Source organism: Natrix helvetica, assembly GCF_964273705.1.
Source record: "Natrix helvetica genome assembly, chromosome: 4".
Lineage (NCBI taxonomy): Eukaryota > Metazoa > Chordata > Lepidosauria > Squamata > Natricidae > Natrix > Natrix helvetica.
In genome coordinates this window covers 145,325,352-145,342,990 of record NC_138550.1, presented here as the reverse complement: position 1 = coordinate 145,342,990, position 17,639 = coordinate 145,325,352, and the positions used below count along the sequence as shown (strand labels likewise).

Here is a 17,639-nt window from a genome sequence, read left to right as displayed (position 1 = left end):
GCTACCCACATATGTGGGAATTAATCATTCACATTCCTATCGTTTACACATAATGATGGGACATATGAACATTCTTTATTCCAGATTAACTCCACAACCTCAGCACAATCTTTGGCGTTGAACCGTGCTTCTGATTTGAAAATGCACAGAAGCGCAACCACACCACCCGCCTGCAACTCTTTAAAGCCACTGCTGTCGTGCCTCTGTTCTTGAGATCACATGGCCAGTTTTGAAGGCAGGAAATGTTTCTGATAAACTCAGAGTTGGCTATGTAAACCCATGCTTCAGTTACCTCCAGATTGAATTTCTGCAACGTAAATTTCTTGGGGCTATCTTCAAAAAGAACCGTAGCCCCCAACCTTTGCGGTTTGGTGGCCTGGCTGGGAAGGGGGAGAGAGGAACTGGGCCACGTGAGCAGCGGGCCAGTGCACGCGCACACACAAGCATAGCTCAAGTTGAGTTATGTGCATGCAAATGTATGTCAGCCTGCCATTTGCGCAGCCCAGTTCTGCCAGCCTGCCATTCAGCCCAGGCATTAGGGACCTGTGATCTAGGAGGTATCTCTAAGAATAAGAATAATCAGATTCAGTGTACAGGTAGTCCTTGATTTACAACAGTTCATTTAGTGATTGTTCGAAGTTACAATGGCTCTGAAAAAAGTGGCATATGACCATTTTTCACACTTACTACTGTTGTAGCAGCTCCATAGTCACGTGATCAAAATTCAGATGCTTGGCAACTGACTCATATTTATGATGATTGCAGCATTCTAGGGTCATGTGATCACCTTTTGTGCCCTTCTAACAAGCGGAGTCAATGGAGAAGTCAGATTCACTTAACAACCGTGTTACTAACTTAGTAACTGCAGTGATTCACTTAACAACTGTCTTGATTAGCAATATAAATTTTGGGCTCAATTGTGTTTATACGTTGGGGACTACCTGTACAACAGTCCTACAAGGTCTGTGTTGATAGTTTGTTTCTTAGCACAATTCAGAGTGTTAGCTATTATTTTTAAAAATTTAAAGGGTTTTGATTCAGGATGTCTTGGCGGGGTGTCAGCCCATCCTTCATTGCTGTCTAATCTACTAGATCAGGGGTGTCCAAACTTGGCAACTTTAAGACTTGTGGACTTCAACTCCCAGAACTCCCAGCTCTGCTGGCTGGGGAATTCTGGGAGTTGAAGTCCACAAATCTTAAAGTTGCCAAGTTTGGACACCCCTGTACTAGATCTTATGGAAAAGCTCTTTTCTGTGACAGAGACATTTTTGACTGAGACAAGAGAAAATATTCTTTAATTAAGCTTTTGGAATCCAGTTTGGAAGGCTCTCTTGGCTTATTATTTGCTGGTATTTCACCAATAGGCCAAGAATTTTAGAAAATCTCTTGTCTCTTCTCTAATGGTTACCTTTCTGCATTTGCCTTTGTTAATACTTTTAGTTTTATCTTTGAGGTTATTTCTATTTAATATTTTCTACTTAAATTTATTACTGTTTTTAAATGGTATAAACTGTTCAGAGAGATAACGCATGTAACTAGAGAGGGATAGAAAATTTTATATTAAATAAATTGAACAATATATTCACAAATTTAGACGCAACTGTCAGCTGTTTTACCTATGAAAAGGCAAAATAACTTATTCCCCTAGATTTTTCTTTGGAACTGTAAGAATTGTGTTCATTTTCTATCTTATAATATTAATGCTTTGTGTATTTCCCTCCCAACTAGAACGATCAAAATTTTAAGGAAGCTGGTGAAGAAATTATGGGCTTGCATTCACAGTGGGACCACAATTTATCAGAAATAAATGAACGTTGCTCACTGGTTTGCCCTATTTTCAGAGATAAGTAATCAAGAGAAGAAACTAATTCTGGTGCATTCAGTGCCAGTGGGACTTTTTTGTTATATACTGTAGTATTATATCCTCCTACAATTTAACAGCTATGTTAGAATACAATTCCTATCATCTGGAGACAACAACTTTTCAGTGTCAGATTGGGAATCCTGTGCTATTATATTCTTGTTTTTAATGAAGGAAGAATTGTTGATTAATTTACTTACAAAATATTTGAGAGGTTTTCAGCTCATTGACAAGCCCATATACCATATTTTTCGGAGTATAAGATGCATCTTTTTCCCTCAAAGGAGGCTGAAAATCTGGGTGCATTGTCTACACTGAATACAGCATTTTTGCCTCCCAAACCCCTGCCCCCTTCACCAAAATGGCCGTGCGTAGCCTTTAGAAGGCTTCCAGAGTGCTCCTGGGGGTTGGGGAGGGAAGAATTTTTTGCTCAATTTTGTTCCCCTAACTCCCAGGGGCACTTTATAAGCTTCCTGAAGGCTATGCATGTCCTTTTTTTTAAACAAAAAATGAGGCTGTTTTTGCGAAAAACACCATTTTTTGCTTGTTTTTGCCCCCCACCCTCCAGGAGCACTCTACAAGCCTCCTAAAGCCTGTTCATGCCCTTTTTTTGAAAAAGAAATGGGCCCGTTTTCACGAAAAACCAGCCATTTTTGGGAGGTCTGCGGAGTGCTAAAACGTTTTTTTAAAATGTGCCTCTTCAAAATCTTGGTGCATCTTATACTCCGAAAAATACGGTACTTCACCAGGATTCTGAAATGCAACAGGTACGTCTTGGGGCTAACTCCAGGGCAGTTCCTCTTGACTTCTTCATTATAAAGAAGTCTCAGGAACAGGTGTAGAAAACAGTCCTGAGAATATCAGGGCTGGTGAACTGATAGAGCAATTTGTAGGACTTTGAAACAGCAATATCTGTGACACTCTATCTGCCATATTATTTCACAGCCACATCTGATTCGCACTATAAATTACAGTGGGAGCTTGAGCTGAGTTGTGGATGATTGCTGCTGAAGGATTCAAATACATTAGCTCTTTCTTCCTTTTGCAATGTTCATGTTAAACGATGAAGTATGTATCGAGAGGGGAAATATCTGTGGCCCATATGTGGTCTTTTTTTTTTTGATGGTTTCAACATTCTCCAAGAACATGTCATTCCAAAAGGGAAACATTGGGACCAAATCCTGCCCCTGGTCCCTCTGGGCATCAAAGAGGAGGAGGAGAAATAGGAGGAACCACAAGAAAAACAACAAATGAAGTCCTTCTGCAAAATGATTGCCTTCACCTGTTACAGATTATTTGCTTTAGATTCATGATACATCATTTTTTGGCCTTGTGTTGAAGTTCAGATTCACCATGCTAGAAATTTGTTTTCTTTGCCACATGTCAAACAACTGCACTCTGGATTGTTTCTTTTCTATAACAAGTATTTATGTCATATATTAAAAAGAAACTCCCATTTAGGTATTTAATTTTTTCTCCAGCCAAGTATAATATGAAACCAACAATGTGCCCATGTTTTAGATTTGGACTCTATTTGTATCCAATCCAAACATCAGCCCATTAATCCTTTATATGTCCCCCATGATACCTTCAAACACTTGATAACCAAACAACTTGTTTTCCCCTTCAGTAGCTCCATTCTGAATCAAATTTAGCAGACTTATTCTATAAAGGATATAATCCAGGCATATGTCAGGGAGAATAAACTTTGCTTGATTGATACTTGGTTTTGCAGAATTGTTTCCAGCCACTCAGCAAAACAATGGTTCCCTTGTGATTTTGATAGAAGTGGTGTAAAGTAGATGTCTTATTTGTCTGTCATAAGAAATATCATTGCTTGATAATCACACAGAATTTTGCATGACTGGCTATAATTCATCCCTTGAATTACCATCCCTCCATTTTCCAGAGTAGTTCACGATTTTATCCAATTTACACTCAGTCTTTCAAATCTTAACTGAAAGAGGGAAGAATATACATAGGACCTTCTTTGCAGTCTACTTTATTTTAAGGAGAGAGTGAAACACATATTCACATATTTTTATTTGAAAATCAGTGGTACTTAAAAAAAATTTTAAACTTTGGAGTGTGATGGTTTGCAGCGTCTAAAGATTAGCAGATTTATTGTGGTTTTCTAAAGAAAAGATATTACATTTTCAACATCATCTAATATAGTTGTAATTTAGGTATATTTAAAAGCATATTTAATCATAGCATATGTGTGAATTAGATTACCAAAACAAGGTTAATTGATATGCCCAGCAACAATTTTGCAGATGGCAACGTTTAATAAATATTATGTTTGGATTGTGACACTTTTAAGGCTCGCACAATTACAAAGGAATAATTTTTTCATAGTTTGACATCCATTTGATCAAATACAATAAAATTATCTTGAGATACATAATACAATACAGGATACATAGAAATGATTGCAGAAAAACAATTGTAAAGAATGAGGTTAGAAAAAGCGAAAAAAACAAAACAGTAAATACATGAAGTCATTCACTAATTTGTGGCTTTGTTGACAGCAAGTCATTTTTCACTGTTTTGTAACATTGTGGTTAATCTTAATAAACGTGTTAATAAAAGCAGTTTATAACTTTTCTCCCTGAATTGTTTTTGGTTTTTTCTCGTCATTTCTCCAGAGATGATTAATATGAAGCCAATCCCCAAATTATAATAGTTTATGAATAAGGACATTGCTAAATGATATTTTTCATTAATGGATATTGCATTTCTGGATAATTCAGTGTAGATGTTTAAAAAATCACATTGACAAGAATGTACATAATTTTAAAAACTTCATCTGGTTTAGATCCTGTATGAACAAAATATACACTTCAAACTATCTATTAAGCTGTTGTTAGCCTGCTATGGCATTGGGATAATTTGTCAAAGTAATCAATACATCCAGGAAACTATATTCCCTTTCCCACAAAAATCCTCTTAGAATGTATTGATAGTACCTCAATCACCACTATTTAAATGTTCACCTGTAAACATTCATAGAGAGGATGTCTGAGCCGACAGTAAATAGATTTCTAACATTCAGAAAATAGATTTTCACTTACAAAATTGGATTATCATCCCTTTTCACTGCCTGAGCTATGTGTCCTCCAACCTACGTTAAAATGTTCTTTTCTATTTTATGCACTTTTCATATTTTTTATTCTTTTAAATATATTTAGTTTGCATTAGTTTTTGCTGTTGTAAATTGTAATCTTTAATAAAATTACTATAAAAACAAAGGAAGACTAAAAGGATAGATCATGATGAAGAAATATCTATGTGGTTGCTAGACATTAGAAACAACATGATGGAATACAATGAATGAATCAATCAATCATATTTTAAAATATTTGAATGCTTCTCATATCAGGAAAATTTGTCATTTGATAAATAGGATCCAGACGGCAAGCTCAATTTCCCAGAAAAGAGTGTATGTGAACATTAGGAAGAATTTCCTGAGAATTTGATAATAATACAATTATAATCTAGACACAAAACAATGAGTCAGATCTAATCCAGAAACCAAAATTTGGTTGAAGTCAGCTCTCTATAAAGAACATCCAATCTTCACATTGTACCTTGTTTGACAACCAAAACTTCGTAATATACTGGCAAATGGAGGAAACGGCTTTTTTCTTGAAGAGATGACTTTCTGGAATAAATTGAGGTGTCAAAAGGATCACAAATTTGGCATAACTTCTGATAACAGGCAGATACTCAATACACAAACTAGAAAACAAAAAATAAGATTCCCAGAGATAGAATATTTTAAGCTGCAGCCTAATGACCAATGTTGGAACGTTTCCTACATTGACAGATGGCTTCAATAATATTTTGATCCCTTCCAATTCTGTGCTTTATTGGTTTATACATAGAATAGTGCTTAGTCCAGTTTCCTGAATCTAGATGTCCAAATGTGTGGTCATAAACTCCTAGCAATAGCCATGTTAACTGTAGAATTTTGAGAGTTGCAAATATCTGGAGAATGCTTAAGTAACACTTTGTATTTAAAGACCAGGTATGAGAAATTCACTTTTATTTATAGAATAAGAAAGTCTTGCTTTATCTTAAAAGGACTAAACGATTCTTTCAAAATTAGTTTTTATAGATTGCAGTCTATTTTTTCAGTTGAAACAAACTAATCATTGTTGGTCAAGCTCTCAAATAGTCTTGTTTATTTGGGCAACCCATTCTATGAAGTTTGGTACTTTTTGTCATTTTTTTAAAAGCAAAGGAAGGGAGCATTTGAAATTTCTCTTTTCTCCTCACCCTCAAAGCTTTTGCAAGCCAGTGATTAAAAATCCAACCTAATGACTAATGCTTTCAATAGTTGTGGCAATTACTGGTAACCATCAACATGTTGCTTCATCTTCATATGGTCCAAAAGTTAGAAAAACCATTCCTGCTTATTTGTTCTTTGCATTCATCATTGTAACATTACTCCAAAATAAAAGCATGCAGTACTTGAAAGAACTTCAAAAGCCGAATTTGCAGTTCCACTGGTTGAGCCTTTTTATTAGTTCATGTTTTCCATTTGCCTTCAACATCTTGCTTTGCTGATACCCTTCTAGAATTTCATTAAGTTCCAGTTCCAGTTGGCAAGTACTTAATTAATACCGGGATGGCAAATATGGGTTGAGATAAGTTCATACCTCCTGGTCAGAGGCAGGAAGTGGTAAAGAATGCCATTTTTTTAAATGGATATACTACATACTCTACATTCTACAGAGGAATTATTGAGTCTGTCATCTGCACCTCCATAACTGTCTGGTTTGGTTCTGTAATCCAACAAGACAGACGTAGACTTCAGAGGATAATTAGAACTGCAGAAAAAACAATAGCTACCAACCTTTCTTCCATTGAGGACCTGTACACTGCACATTAAAAAAAAGAGCTGTGAAAATATTTACAGAGCCCTCACATCCTGGATATAAATTGTTTCAACTCCTACCCTCAGAATGATGCTATAGTGCACTGCGCATCAGAACAACTAGACACAAGGACAGTTTCCCCATGAACACCATCACTCTGCTAAACAAATAAGTCCCTCAACACTATCAAACTATTCACTAAGTCTGCATTACTATTAATCTTCTCATCATTCCTATCACCCATTTCCTCCCACTTATGACTGTGTGACTGTAACTTTGTTGCTTGTATCCTTATGGTTTATGTTGATTGTATCCTTGTAATCAAATCCTATGATTTGATTGCTTATTTGTATCCTATGACTATTATTTAGTGTTGTACCTTATGATTCTTGATGAATGTATCTTTTCTTTTTATGTACACTGAGAGTATATGCACCAAAGACAAATTCCTTGTGTGTCCAATCACATTTGGTCAATAAAGATTTCCATTCCATTCTGTTCTATTTATACCACACAGAAGGTGCCCAAGTGTGCCATAGGAAAATAAATAAAAATCAATTTAATCTAAATATATACAAATTAGATTATTTAGGCCATCATGTAGCTCAGATATGTTAATATAATAAAACATGGGTTGCACTTTTTAATATAAGGTTATTTTCTAAGAAAAAATGTAGAAATAGCTAATTTTGCATTAAAAATAGTGCCAAGCCCAAACAGATGTAACTGAAACAGAAAATGGGAAGCCTACAATTTTACATATCACTCTGCAATAAACATTCTACAATTGCACTTAGAATTATCTAACGGCAAAAATTACATCACAAATATTCTTGAAGCTATATAACAGAAATTTAGTATACAGTAACTCATATCAGCAGAAAACAAAACTTGTCACAATATGGCAAAAATGATGTGTGATCAATTGGTCCCAATTTAATTTATACCACAGCAAAATGATTGTGCTGTGCCCAACCCAGCACAACAAATCCAAATAAAATGTCTGAAATTCTGATGTCTGTTTTAAATAACATCCACTTTAAAATACTAATTTTTAAACAATGCTATAATATATTTGGCATCCTGTCAGTTCTGAATCAACTGTTTGCCATGAATTCATTCCTGGCCCAGAAAAAAAGAGCAAATCTGATTTTGATTGTGGCACAAAAGACTTGTTTTTGCATTCGGTGTTCAACAATGCCAATTATATCTGACAGGCCAGCTGTTAGTCCAGTTTTCAGAAGTAACTCCAGCCCAGAACCACAAAAATGATGTCGATGGTGGTATCTGGCTAACCTTGCCTGGCCTCCAAAACTGCACAGCATCAGGTCCAGCTGGTACCTGGGCAGGAGGACCAGCAATGACTGGATGGGAATGCCACCCCACTCCCAGCCCCCAGGGCAGATGGCAAACCACATTTAGAATGATAGCCCTGAAATTGCAGGGGTTTGTCTGACCTGAACCCAGTTTGGTGGCGTTCTTATCTCCAGATGTTCTTGCAGGGCTTCTTCTGGGGTGGGAGAGAGAGAGGGGGAGAGAGAGAGAGAGAGAGTATAGAGCTCCTCATTGACAATCTGGAGTTGCAAGGAATTTGGAATTTAGCAATGCAAATCATAGGAATGGCCATGAACGCTCCATTAAAAGCTAGACGAAAATTAACCGTCCCGAACTTTAAGGAGCTGCCACAAAGAAGAGGGGGTCAAGCTATTCTCCAAGGGTAGGACAAGAAGCAATGGGTGGAAACGAATCAAGGAGAGAAGCAACTTAGAACTGAGGAGAAGTATCCTGACAGTTAGAACAATTAATCAGTGGAACAGCTTGCCTCCGACACTGGAAGTCTTTAAGAAGATGTTGGATAGCCATTTGTCTGAAGAGGTGTAGTTTTTAAGAAGGGATTGGACAACCATTCGTCTAAAATGATATATAGGGTCTCCTGCTTGAGCAGGGGGTTGGACTAGAAGATCTCTAAGGTCCAACTCTGTTTCTCTCTTATTCTGCTAACTTAACCCTGGCAGGCTCTGGGAGTCCCACCGCGGACATTCACGATTAGCGCATTGCTAATCAACTTTCAGCCCCGCCCCTCGCCTGGCAAAAGCCAGCCACCTTCGGCGCTGCCCTCCCCCCCCCACGCCACGCTCTCCGAGAAGCAGCTGCCGCGATGCAAGTTTGGCCTGAGTGCTTGCCGTAGTTACATCCCCGCGAGGCGCATGCGCAGGTCGGAGCCGTTAAGGACGGCCTTGGCTCCGTAGGGGTCAGAGAAGGAACTTCCTCCTGCTTTGGCGTCGGCCGTGAGTATCTGCGGGCGGCCTCCTGCGCGGTTCTCTCCTTCCCTGCCCTTTGGGGGGACGCCGGGCTTAGCTCGACACTGAGACGGTCCAGAAAGAACAGTCTAGGGACACCCCGGGGGAGGGGGGAGGCGGTGCAGTTGGGCGGGGGTGGGAGGAGGAGGAGGCTGGGTGCGTCCGTCTGTTTTGGGGTCCCCGCCAGATGCAGCAGAATCGCTCGGTGGGAGCTTGGACCGAAAGGATGAGATGATTTTTGGCTCGCGACTTGCTTTCCTCTCTCCGTTGCGGTCATTTGGACGTGAATTAGCGGCCCCAGGCGAAACCTGCAGAGGGCAGATGATTTGTAGACTGTGATTAAGGAAGCTGTGGGTTGTGTTGCGGGGAAGCGGGGAGAGACCATTTGCTGCATTTCGGATGAGTAGCGGAATGAAAATAATGCCAGCAGGTTGACACTGTACCTTGTCACGCTGGCAGTGAACATTAGATTCCCAAAGTGGAAGATTGAAATGCCATCAGCAGGTGTGGAAAGGAAGGATACCTTGTGCAGCATCCATATTAGGAGTTTGCAAAGCTTTGGAATCAGGCTTTTAAAAATGCAATCTATTAACCAATTATCACATTTTTAAATAGAGTTGCATTTGTGCCATAGAAACTGCTTTCATCTGTTTCTGCTGCATGCATGCATATAACAGAAAGGCAGCATTTTTATAGAACTCATTCTTTGGAAATTGTTTTATTTGTTAGAAATACATAATGTGTGATATAACTTAGGGCTCTATAAAGGTTTTGATGCATGTATGCATATAGCTTCTGGAACCTTGGACCTTAATTGTTTTAATTTGAAAAGTGACACTTTGTGGGCTTTGTCCTGGCTATCACTGAAAATCTCTTTTCAAAACCTTTATAGCGTCCTAGGTTATACCACACACAATGTATTTCTAACAAATAAAACAATTTCCAAATAATTAGTTCTATAAAAATGCTGCCTTTCTGTTATAGGGAATACTTTGTGGTTCAATTTTTGTTGTTCATATTGTGATCATAATAGCAAAGCCTTAATTTCCCTTTCTGTTTTAGGAGAAAGCTTCAACATGTCTTCTAATCTGTTGCCCAAGCCACGAATGAGAGATCTCCTGGGAAGATTTGCAAGACAGAATTTTCTGATAGGAGTTACTTTAGTAACAGGAAGCTTTTTTCTCTTGGAGGTGAGGATTTCTTGTGTTAAAACTCAGTGTAAACCAGATTTTTTTTATTCTTAATTCTTAAATATTTGCGCAAGTCCTGAAAAATTACAAATAACCCTTGTTTAATGACCATTTGCTCAGTGTCTGTTTGCAGTGATAATGCTGAACAAATGATAGTTACAGCTAGCACTTGTCTTGAAGCTATGGCTGTTGCAGTGCTCTCATGTCACATGATCAAAATTTGGGTGCTTAGCAGGCTGCCCAAACTTACAATTGTAGGGTGTGCTTCAACTCCCCCCACTGTCTTCCTCCCCACTCGCTGCTCTTCTGCTCGCTTCTCCTGCTGCTTCCAGGGTGACCTTTGTTATGCTCCTCGGTCAGGGGTGTGTGTGGTATCAGTAGAATTCACTGCTTCCTACTGGTTGCTAGCCATGGTAAAGGTATTGTAAAGCAACTACTTGCTCCAAGGGAGTAGGGCACCTCCCAGGAATCAAATGAGAACAAGGTGAACATAAAAGCTGTTGTATCTCAGAGCTTGAGGATCAGGTCCTTGCCGTGACCCTTCCGGAGGGTACCAAAACAGAGCTTTGATCTTCATGATTTAAGCCTTATTATCAGCCAGCAGCTCTTTCAGTCAGCCCTCAGAGATGAGAGGGAATCTTCGGCAAGTGGCAGCAGCCTGTAACCTTCCCTGCTGGCTTCCTCTTTGACTATCTGGGGAAACTGGCAGAGGAGATTGCAAATGGCAATACCATGATTGTAGGGCACCTGATGACCGATTGTATGTGTTAACAGGGATCCAGGTGCCCAACATGCATTTATGTGACTACAGAAGTTGGGGATGGTGATGTTTGATGTCAGTTGGAAGTTATTTATGGGTTATATAAATCACTTCTGTGGTGGCGCAGTGGTTAGAGTGCAGTACTGCAAGCTACTTCTGCTGACTGCCGGCTGCCAGAAGTTTAGCAATTCGAGTCTCACTGGTTGAAGGTTGACTCGGCCTCCTATCCTTCCGAGGTCGGTAAAATAAGCACCCAGATTGTTGGGGGCAAGATGCTGACTCTGTAAACTGCTTAGAGAAGCACTGTGAAGCAGTATATAAGTCTAAGGGCTATACAGCACCCTTTCTGAGGCCATAAGTATAAATGGTAAAAAGTCGACTAGCTGAACCAGAACTTCCATTTCTAAGCAGTGGTGTCAGGTGTTTCGTTTAAAGAGTGCTCCATTTAGCAAGGTGAATTCTGTTCCCAATTAGGGTCATTAAGCAAGTCCCAGGTAAATAGGTACAGGATTGTAGTGTTAACAGTGTACACCTTTTTCATCATTGCATCACTGTTTTCTCAACATTTTGTAAACAATTTAAGCTGCCCAGGAGCTGAGTGTTTTCATAGACATTGCTCTCATTTAAAAAAAAAATTGTTCAGTATTTAATCAAGTTGCGTGTGTTAAAGTCTTGTAATGGTAATTTTTTTCCTCCTTAGTATTATTTCATTCAAGCAAAGCAAAATAAGTACAGAGATTTCTATAAAACATTTGATTTTGCGAAAGACTTTGAGGACAAGAGAAAAGCAGGAGTGTTTCACAGTGTGAAGCCCTAATGACATCTGCTAATCAAGTAAGCAATCGTTCAACTTCTGCTTTAATAATTCAAGGGAATATTTCTTTTAAGCTAGCTTGGATAGTGTAGCATAGCAATTAAAGTGCTGACATTAAGTGTGAAGCCCGGGTTCGAGTTCTCCCTTATTAGAAGCCAGCTGGGTGATCTCGGGCCACACATTTTTTCTCCACCCTGACCCAGGAAATCAAAACGCTTTCCAGGAGAAGCCAATAGCAGACAACAGAATTGCTTTGTGGGTTGGGTGGCATAAATAAGACTGATTAAATCACTTTCACATTGCTAGCAAAGAAATGGCACAGATCTGGTACTGGTGCATATTGAAATACAGAATAAAAGTTAGTAATTCACTTAGAGCAAAGTAAAATAAAATAAAATGATTCATTTATTTTGTTTTAACTGAAGTCACTCCTATGATTTTTTTCCCCATTGATGATGTACTTTCTTAATTCTAATATTCATGTGCTTTCTTGGAAAAAATGTAGCCGGTTTCATTGCTGCTAATTTTTAGCAGTTTTCAAATCATCCTGTTAGAAGCTTTACTATTAAGTTGCTAATTATGTTTGCAGTGGCATTTCATCATATCATGAACTTGTTTTAGGATTATAACTGTTAGAGTCTTTGGGCTTCATAAAACAAATATTTTATAAACAGCTTACATAAAATGATGTTTTGCACATCTTTTTCAAAATGGGAGAATAAATTCCAGGTTCTTAATAACTTACTTTTTTTTGTTTTTCAGAGCTTCCTTTTGGAGATGAAATAATCGAATATTATTGTGATCAATAACGATCACCTTCAATGCTGGTACTGCTGTATTGTGTTCATTAAATGAAATCTATCTTGGAATGTGTCTTGGATTCTTTCAGTTGGTAGCAAGCAAAGCTCATGGAAAGCACTGCAGTATTTAATCTTCATCATCATCATAGTTGGAAAGGGACCTTGGATGTCTTCTAGCCCAACCCCCTGCTCCTTGGACAATGTGCCAGGCTGAAATATCCCTAGTAGCAGAAATCTTTTACGTTTTCTTTCTAAAATAAAACACTGAGAGGAGAGGGTATGTCAAGTTTAAGGGACAACAGGAAAAATCTTGATATTATCCATGGATCTTTTTAGCTTCCTTTTAGCAGCAGTTATGTGGCAGTTGGAAGCAATTTTTCTCTCTCCTTTTATAGCTTCTGCTTCACAGAGAAGTAGGCAAAAAGGAGAAATGAAGACATGGCTGTTTTCAGTGACCATCTGAAGGTGAAGTGTAGGGTATCCACATTTTACCTTTACCTTTATAATTTTTTCTCAGAACATTGAGTATCTTGCAGGTAGCACACTGTTGCGCAACAAACAGATTTTTTTTCTTTTGTGATAATATAAACGTAGTTATAAAAATTGCTGTTATTCACAAGAGTTCACTTTGTAACAGGTATTGTGGAAACGTGCCGCATAGCTGTGGGCAGGCAGATGCAAATGGCTGTTTTTGGCTTTTAAGAGCTGTACTGCAGTAGGATAGCAGCTTATCTAAGTTAGCATTAGTTCTACCGTGGTCCAGCTAAAAATTTAGGAACACACAGGTTTATTGATGAGATTAATGGCACCTTGCCCCTTCTTGGACGTTTCAAAGTTAGTAAAATGATGATGTTCAATTAATTGGTCACTAGGTTCCTGATTCAAAATCTGTTATTAGATATTGATGGATTTTTTTTCACCAAGTCTTTCATTTTTCAGTAGTTGTCTGCTGTTACTCTCCAATCTGCTAAAATTTTGGATTGCTCTTAGCAATATGCTGTCCCTTTAAGAGATTTTGCTGGCCATAAGAGGGAAAGAAAAAACTAGCAAGCAAGTGAACTTGTGACCAAAAAGGCTATGTTGATAATGCATCCAGGTAATTCTGTCAGACATCCACCTGGCTCAGAACTCTTGCTTTCTGACAAAATTATTAAGCATTTTATGACACATCAGATGTTATTAAAAAATTCCTGAGTTGAACATGGCTGCTTTAAGGCAGTTACATCTCTGAATCCTCACTGAATTTTAAAGAACATTTCAAGCACATTAGAAGTCTGCTATTGTTGAAGACATTGAGGAATCTGATAAGGATATACAGTATCTGAACTGGTGACCGAGTAGCACATGAGTTATCTAGTCCTTATGTAAACATTTGATTGAGCTGGGAACCTCTGGCCCCAGTCTGCTCTCCCTGACCAGCAAGGCCCTCTTAAGGACCATTTATGGTGGTGAACATTATATAGTGCGCAAAAATAGTGTAGAATCTAAGAATTATTTCATGCTTTCAGTGTTCAGACATCTACATTATTAGTTGCAATCCTTAGACTACTTTATAGTTAAATATAACTTCATATACTATATGTTAACTACAGTGGGAGGACTATAGATTGACAGTTGAGTTACCCAACAATGCAATATGTTTATGATTGAAGCACAATTTGTGTCTCAGGTTTCCTAACCCACAGCATAGTGCTTTTAGTGATGCCATAGGGATTCTAGTAGTCACCATCCCATGCATACCCTGCTATGAGCTGCATGGCATGGGATGGTCTCTAAAGATGCTCTTGCTTTTTGAGGTATTGCAGGTCAAGGACATTCTGTTTTGCTCCCAAGTCATACTATACTCTCAGTGTATACTCGACTTCCATTCTTCCTGCTTTGGTGACAAGATATTTTTCTTTAGCCAAGTGCTTGAATTAATTGAAATTGTTAACATTTTCAGATTGTAAATAATATTTTTTTAAATTGTTAGCTGCCCAAAATGTGTTCTGGGCAGGAAACTGGAATTTAATTCTTATAAATAAATATTCAAATATTATGATTAGCCATGCAATTTTATCTATAATCTATCCTGTTTGTCCTAGTTTATTATTTTGCCACTTTATTAATGCATTTCTTTTGAATCAAATTGCTACAACAGTACTGTGAACAGACAAAGTGGCAATATAACTCTTTATTTCTCATGAAAGATTCATATATAAAATACAATATTTTAAAGCAGTGTAAGTAAACAATGACTAACAAACAACTTAACCAACATTTAACAAAGGGTGTATCTAGTTTATACTTAGGATAAGCCCAGTTTTCAAAGGCTGAATATTTTAAAAATGGAACACATGGGATATGTGACAAAATCAAAAGAGCTTTCAAAATCTCTGCCAGAAATGTACTGGAAACAGCGACAACTGGCTGAAACAGTTTAAATTCAATACCTAGCTTCCACATAGTTTTGTAATGCAGATTGGCCTTGTACAGATTAATGTTGAGTTCTTGCCTTAAAAAGCTGAGCAGGGTATTAGAGTGGGGAGGAAAAGAGAAAAAGAAATGTTTAGGACCAAAAGTGTTAAATAAAAATAAATAGCTAAGAGCCCAGAGCAAACACACCTTTTGAAACTATAGCTTGCTGATCACAGTTCAATTTATATAAATCTAATAGCTATTTTATGCCGGTGATTCTTCTACAATTTGAAGTTGAAAACAGATGTTGAAAAATCTATGGAAAAAGTACATTTAAAAACATCCACTATTAACATACTAGAGGTCTCTGAAAAATTAGATTTACACAGGAAATGAGAAATCTGATAACTGATCCAGTAACACAGCTGAATGGTCTAAAATGATTTGGCCATACATCCATGAATTTTACTTTTTCTGGGTTGATGGTTTAGTGTAGAGTTCTATGTCACAAGTATATACTTTTTTAAAAAAAAGAATGTGCCATTTAACCTTCTGGTGCAAGTGTAATTACTGAATATTACAGCAGTAATGAAACCAGGCACTAGTTTATGGTTTACTGGGTCCTTTCCAGTGGATATAAGGGTTTAACTTCGGATGACAGTGGGTAATAGGGCTATATGAGAGCTGATGCTCTGGCTACTCACTTGTTCAGTTAAAAATTCAAATGCTTTTAGAGGAAACTACATCTCATAGTATTAAATAGCATTTTCAGTGATACACTGAATCTCTTATTTTATAGAAAACTGAGACAAATATGAGTTCGAGTTATGTCTATTTCTTGAACATGGCTATATAGGCTTCAAGTCAATCATTCATTTAGATGAGCTTTCCCTATGCTGGCACCTACCCAGAATTGCTGCAATTACCACTGCATGACTTGGAATTATGGAACCCAAATTGTGTTTGCTATGGTGCTCTAGTATGGATATGTTGATCAAAATGAAAATCTGTTAAAACAACCAATGTAGCAATTGTTATGTTGCTTGGATGTAACTTAATGGAACATACTTTGAGTAATGCATCTTGGATCAGCCGATGATTTAAATTATCTTCTCATTTTTGGTATCCTTGGCTAAACAAAAGTTGTAAAGCTTTATATAATGCAAGTTACTGGTCCCTCGTTAATAGTCCATGAGAACTCTTGCATAATTATACATTGTTAAAGAATTGCAATAGCACATACATTCAACAATCTTCAGAAAACATTGCTATCTTTTCTGGTAGACAAATATCTCATAAATTAGTGTTGTCACCAACTAGTTCTTCAAACTAAATAAAGGCACTAATTATATTAAGGACTGAAATTTGGCAAAATCTCAGTCAATGAAAATTAACAGAATGGTCCGGAACCCTAGATTATCACAGTTCACTTAGCACACCTACGTACTTCCAAACTGAATAGAAAGAATAATTTTGCTATAGGTTGGGCCAGTTGCAGTATAAATTTCAGCCCTGAGCAAGTCTTTAAAGCTAAGTTCTAAACCTTGCTTATATTACCTGGCACCTCTTTAGAAAATGAAGAGAAAGACAAGAACATTATAATGTTCTTTCTGTGCATTCTGTCAATCTTTTCATATTAGACTTCCAATTAAAAAGAAAATAAAAGATTTTCATTGTCATCTTATTAGGTTGCCAATTTCTGTTTACTGACAGCTTATTTTACAACATACATACAATATTTTGTCTCATAAAGCAGACTACAGAATTCATCTCAAATGTACTGAGTGCAAAATAGACTCTTCTTTTTAATGTGCTTGTTCAATATCCCAGCACACCTAAGTTTAAACTTATCTGTTTTCATGTGATGTGAAATGTAAAAGTTCTTATTAGGCAACTGCATAGATAGTACTTTAAATCTGGAAACATTTCAGCAGAGTGTTTTCAGTTAAATCCTCTACTCAAAGCTTTATTTTTTACCATTGTAAATTTGCTGATGAATACATGAGCAAAAATGGGATTAACCAGGTATTGATAAGTCTTTACTGTTGCTGGAACTGGTTCTGCAGCTATGAGAGGTGCTGTGTTTTGTACAGACACAGGGACAGTAACCAAGTGGTAGGATGCTTTTGTAATGTAGTCAACAAGTCTGTTGTACTGCTGTTCGGACAGTCTCTCTCGGTTTCCATCTGCCTGAAATCAGAGAACACAGATTTATGGAAATGGGCAGTGCATTGCTAATAAAGTTGAAAAAAAAAGCATGTTTTTAAAGACTACAAATAAAATAAATCTGGAGCTTTACCTCTTGATCACAAGACACTCCCTGCTGTTTGAGCTGCATCTTCAACAGATTGCTTTGTTCACCCTCTAGCAGGCATTCAATTTCTGTCACTGGGAATGCCTGTTGCTGTGTGTCTTCATCAATGCTAACCACAAAGAGCACTTCTGAAGTAAGGAGTAAACATCCTTCGTGTTCTTGGCCTGATCCACTCACAATTATCACATCCAGGGCCATGTAGACCTCTGGTCTCCCCAGTGACTGAAGCATTTTCCTATTTTAAAAAAAAAGGTTCAAGATGAAGAACATGCATTCACCTGATAGTCAAAATTTCTCAGCAAAAGTTCCTTTTCTCTCTC

The 17,639-nt window shown here is 37.6% G+C and overlaps 2 protein-coding genes across 5 annotated transcripts in view; one reads left to right on the top strand and one right to left on the bottom strand.

The window, feature by feature from the left end:
- Positions 1–428, top strand: part of RGS22 (regulator of G protein signaling 22) — a 119,459-nt gene extending 119,031 nt beyond the window's left edge. Inside the window, exon 28 of the mRNA XM_081952679.1 lies at positions 85–428. Within this exon, the coding sequence (XP_081808805.1) occupies positions 85–89 (5 nt within the window). The 3' untranslated portion in view covers positions 90–428. The remainder of the gene's footprint in view (positions 1–84) is intronic.
- A 14,338-nt stretch (positions 429–14,766) lies between these two features.
- VPS13B (vacuolar protein sorting 13 homolog B) overlaps positions 14,767–17,639 on the bottom strand; it is a 391,865-nt gene continuing 388,992 nt past the window's right edge. For all 4 annotated transcript variants that reach the window (XM_081951024.1, XM_081951026.1, XM_081951025.1 and 1 more), the window contains exons 61-62: positions 17,305–17,554; positions 14,767–17,195 (exon numbers count right to left, since the gene is read on the bottom strand). In XM_081951024.1, coding sequence (XP_081807150.1) covers positions 16,947–17,195; positions 17,305–17,554 — 499 coding nt within the window. In that variant the 3' untranslated portion in view covers positions 14,767–16,946. The remainder of the gene's footprint in view (positions 17,196–17,304; positions 17,555–17,639) is intronic.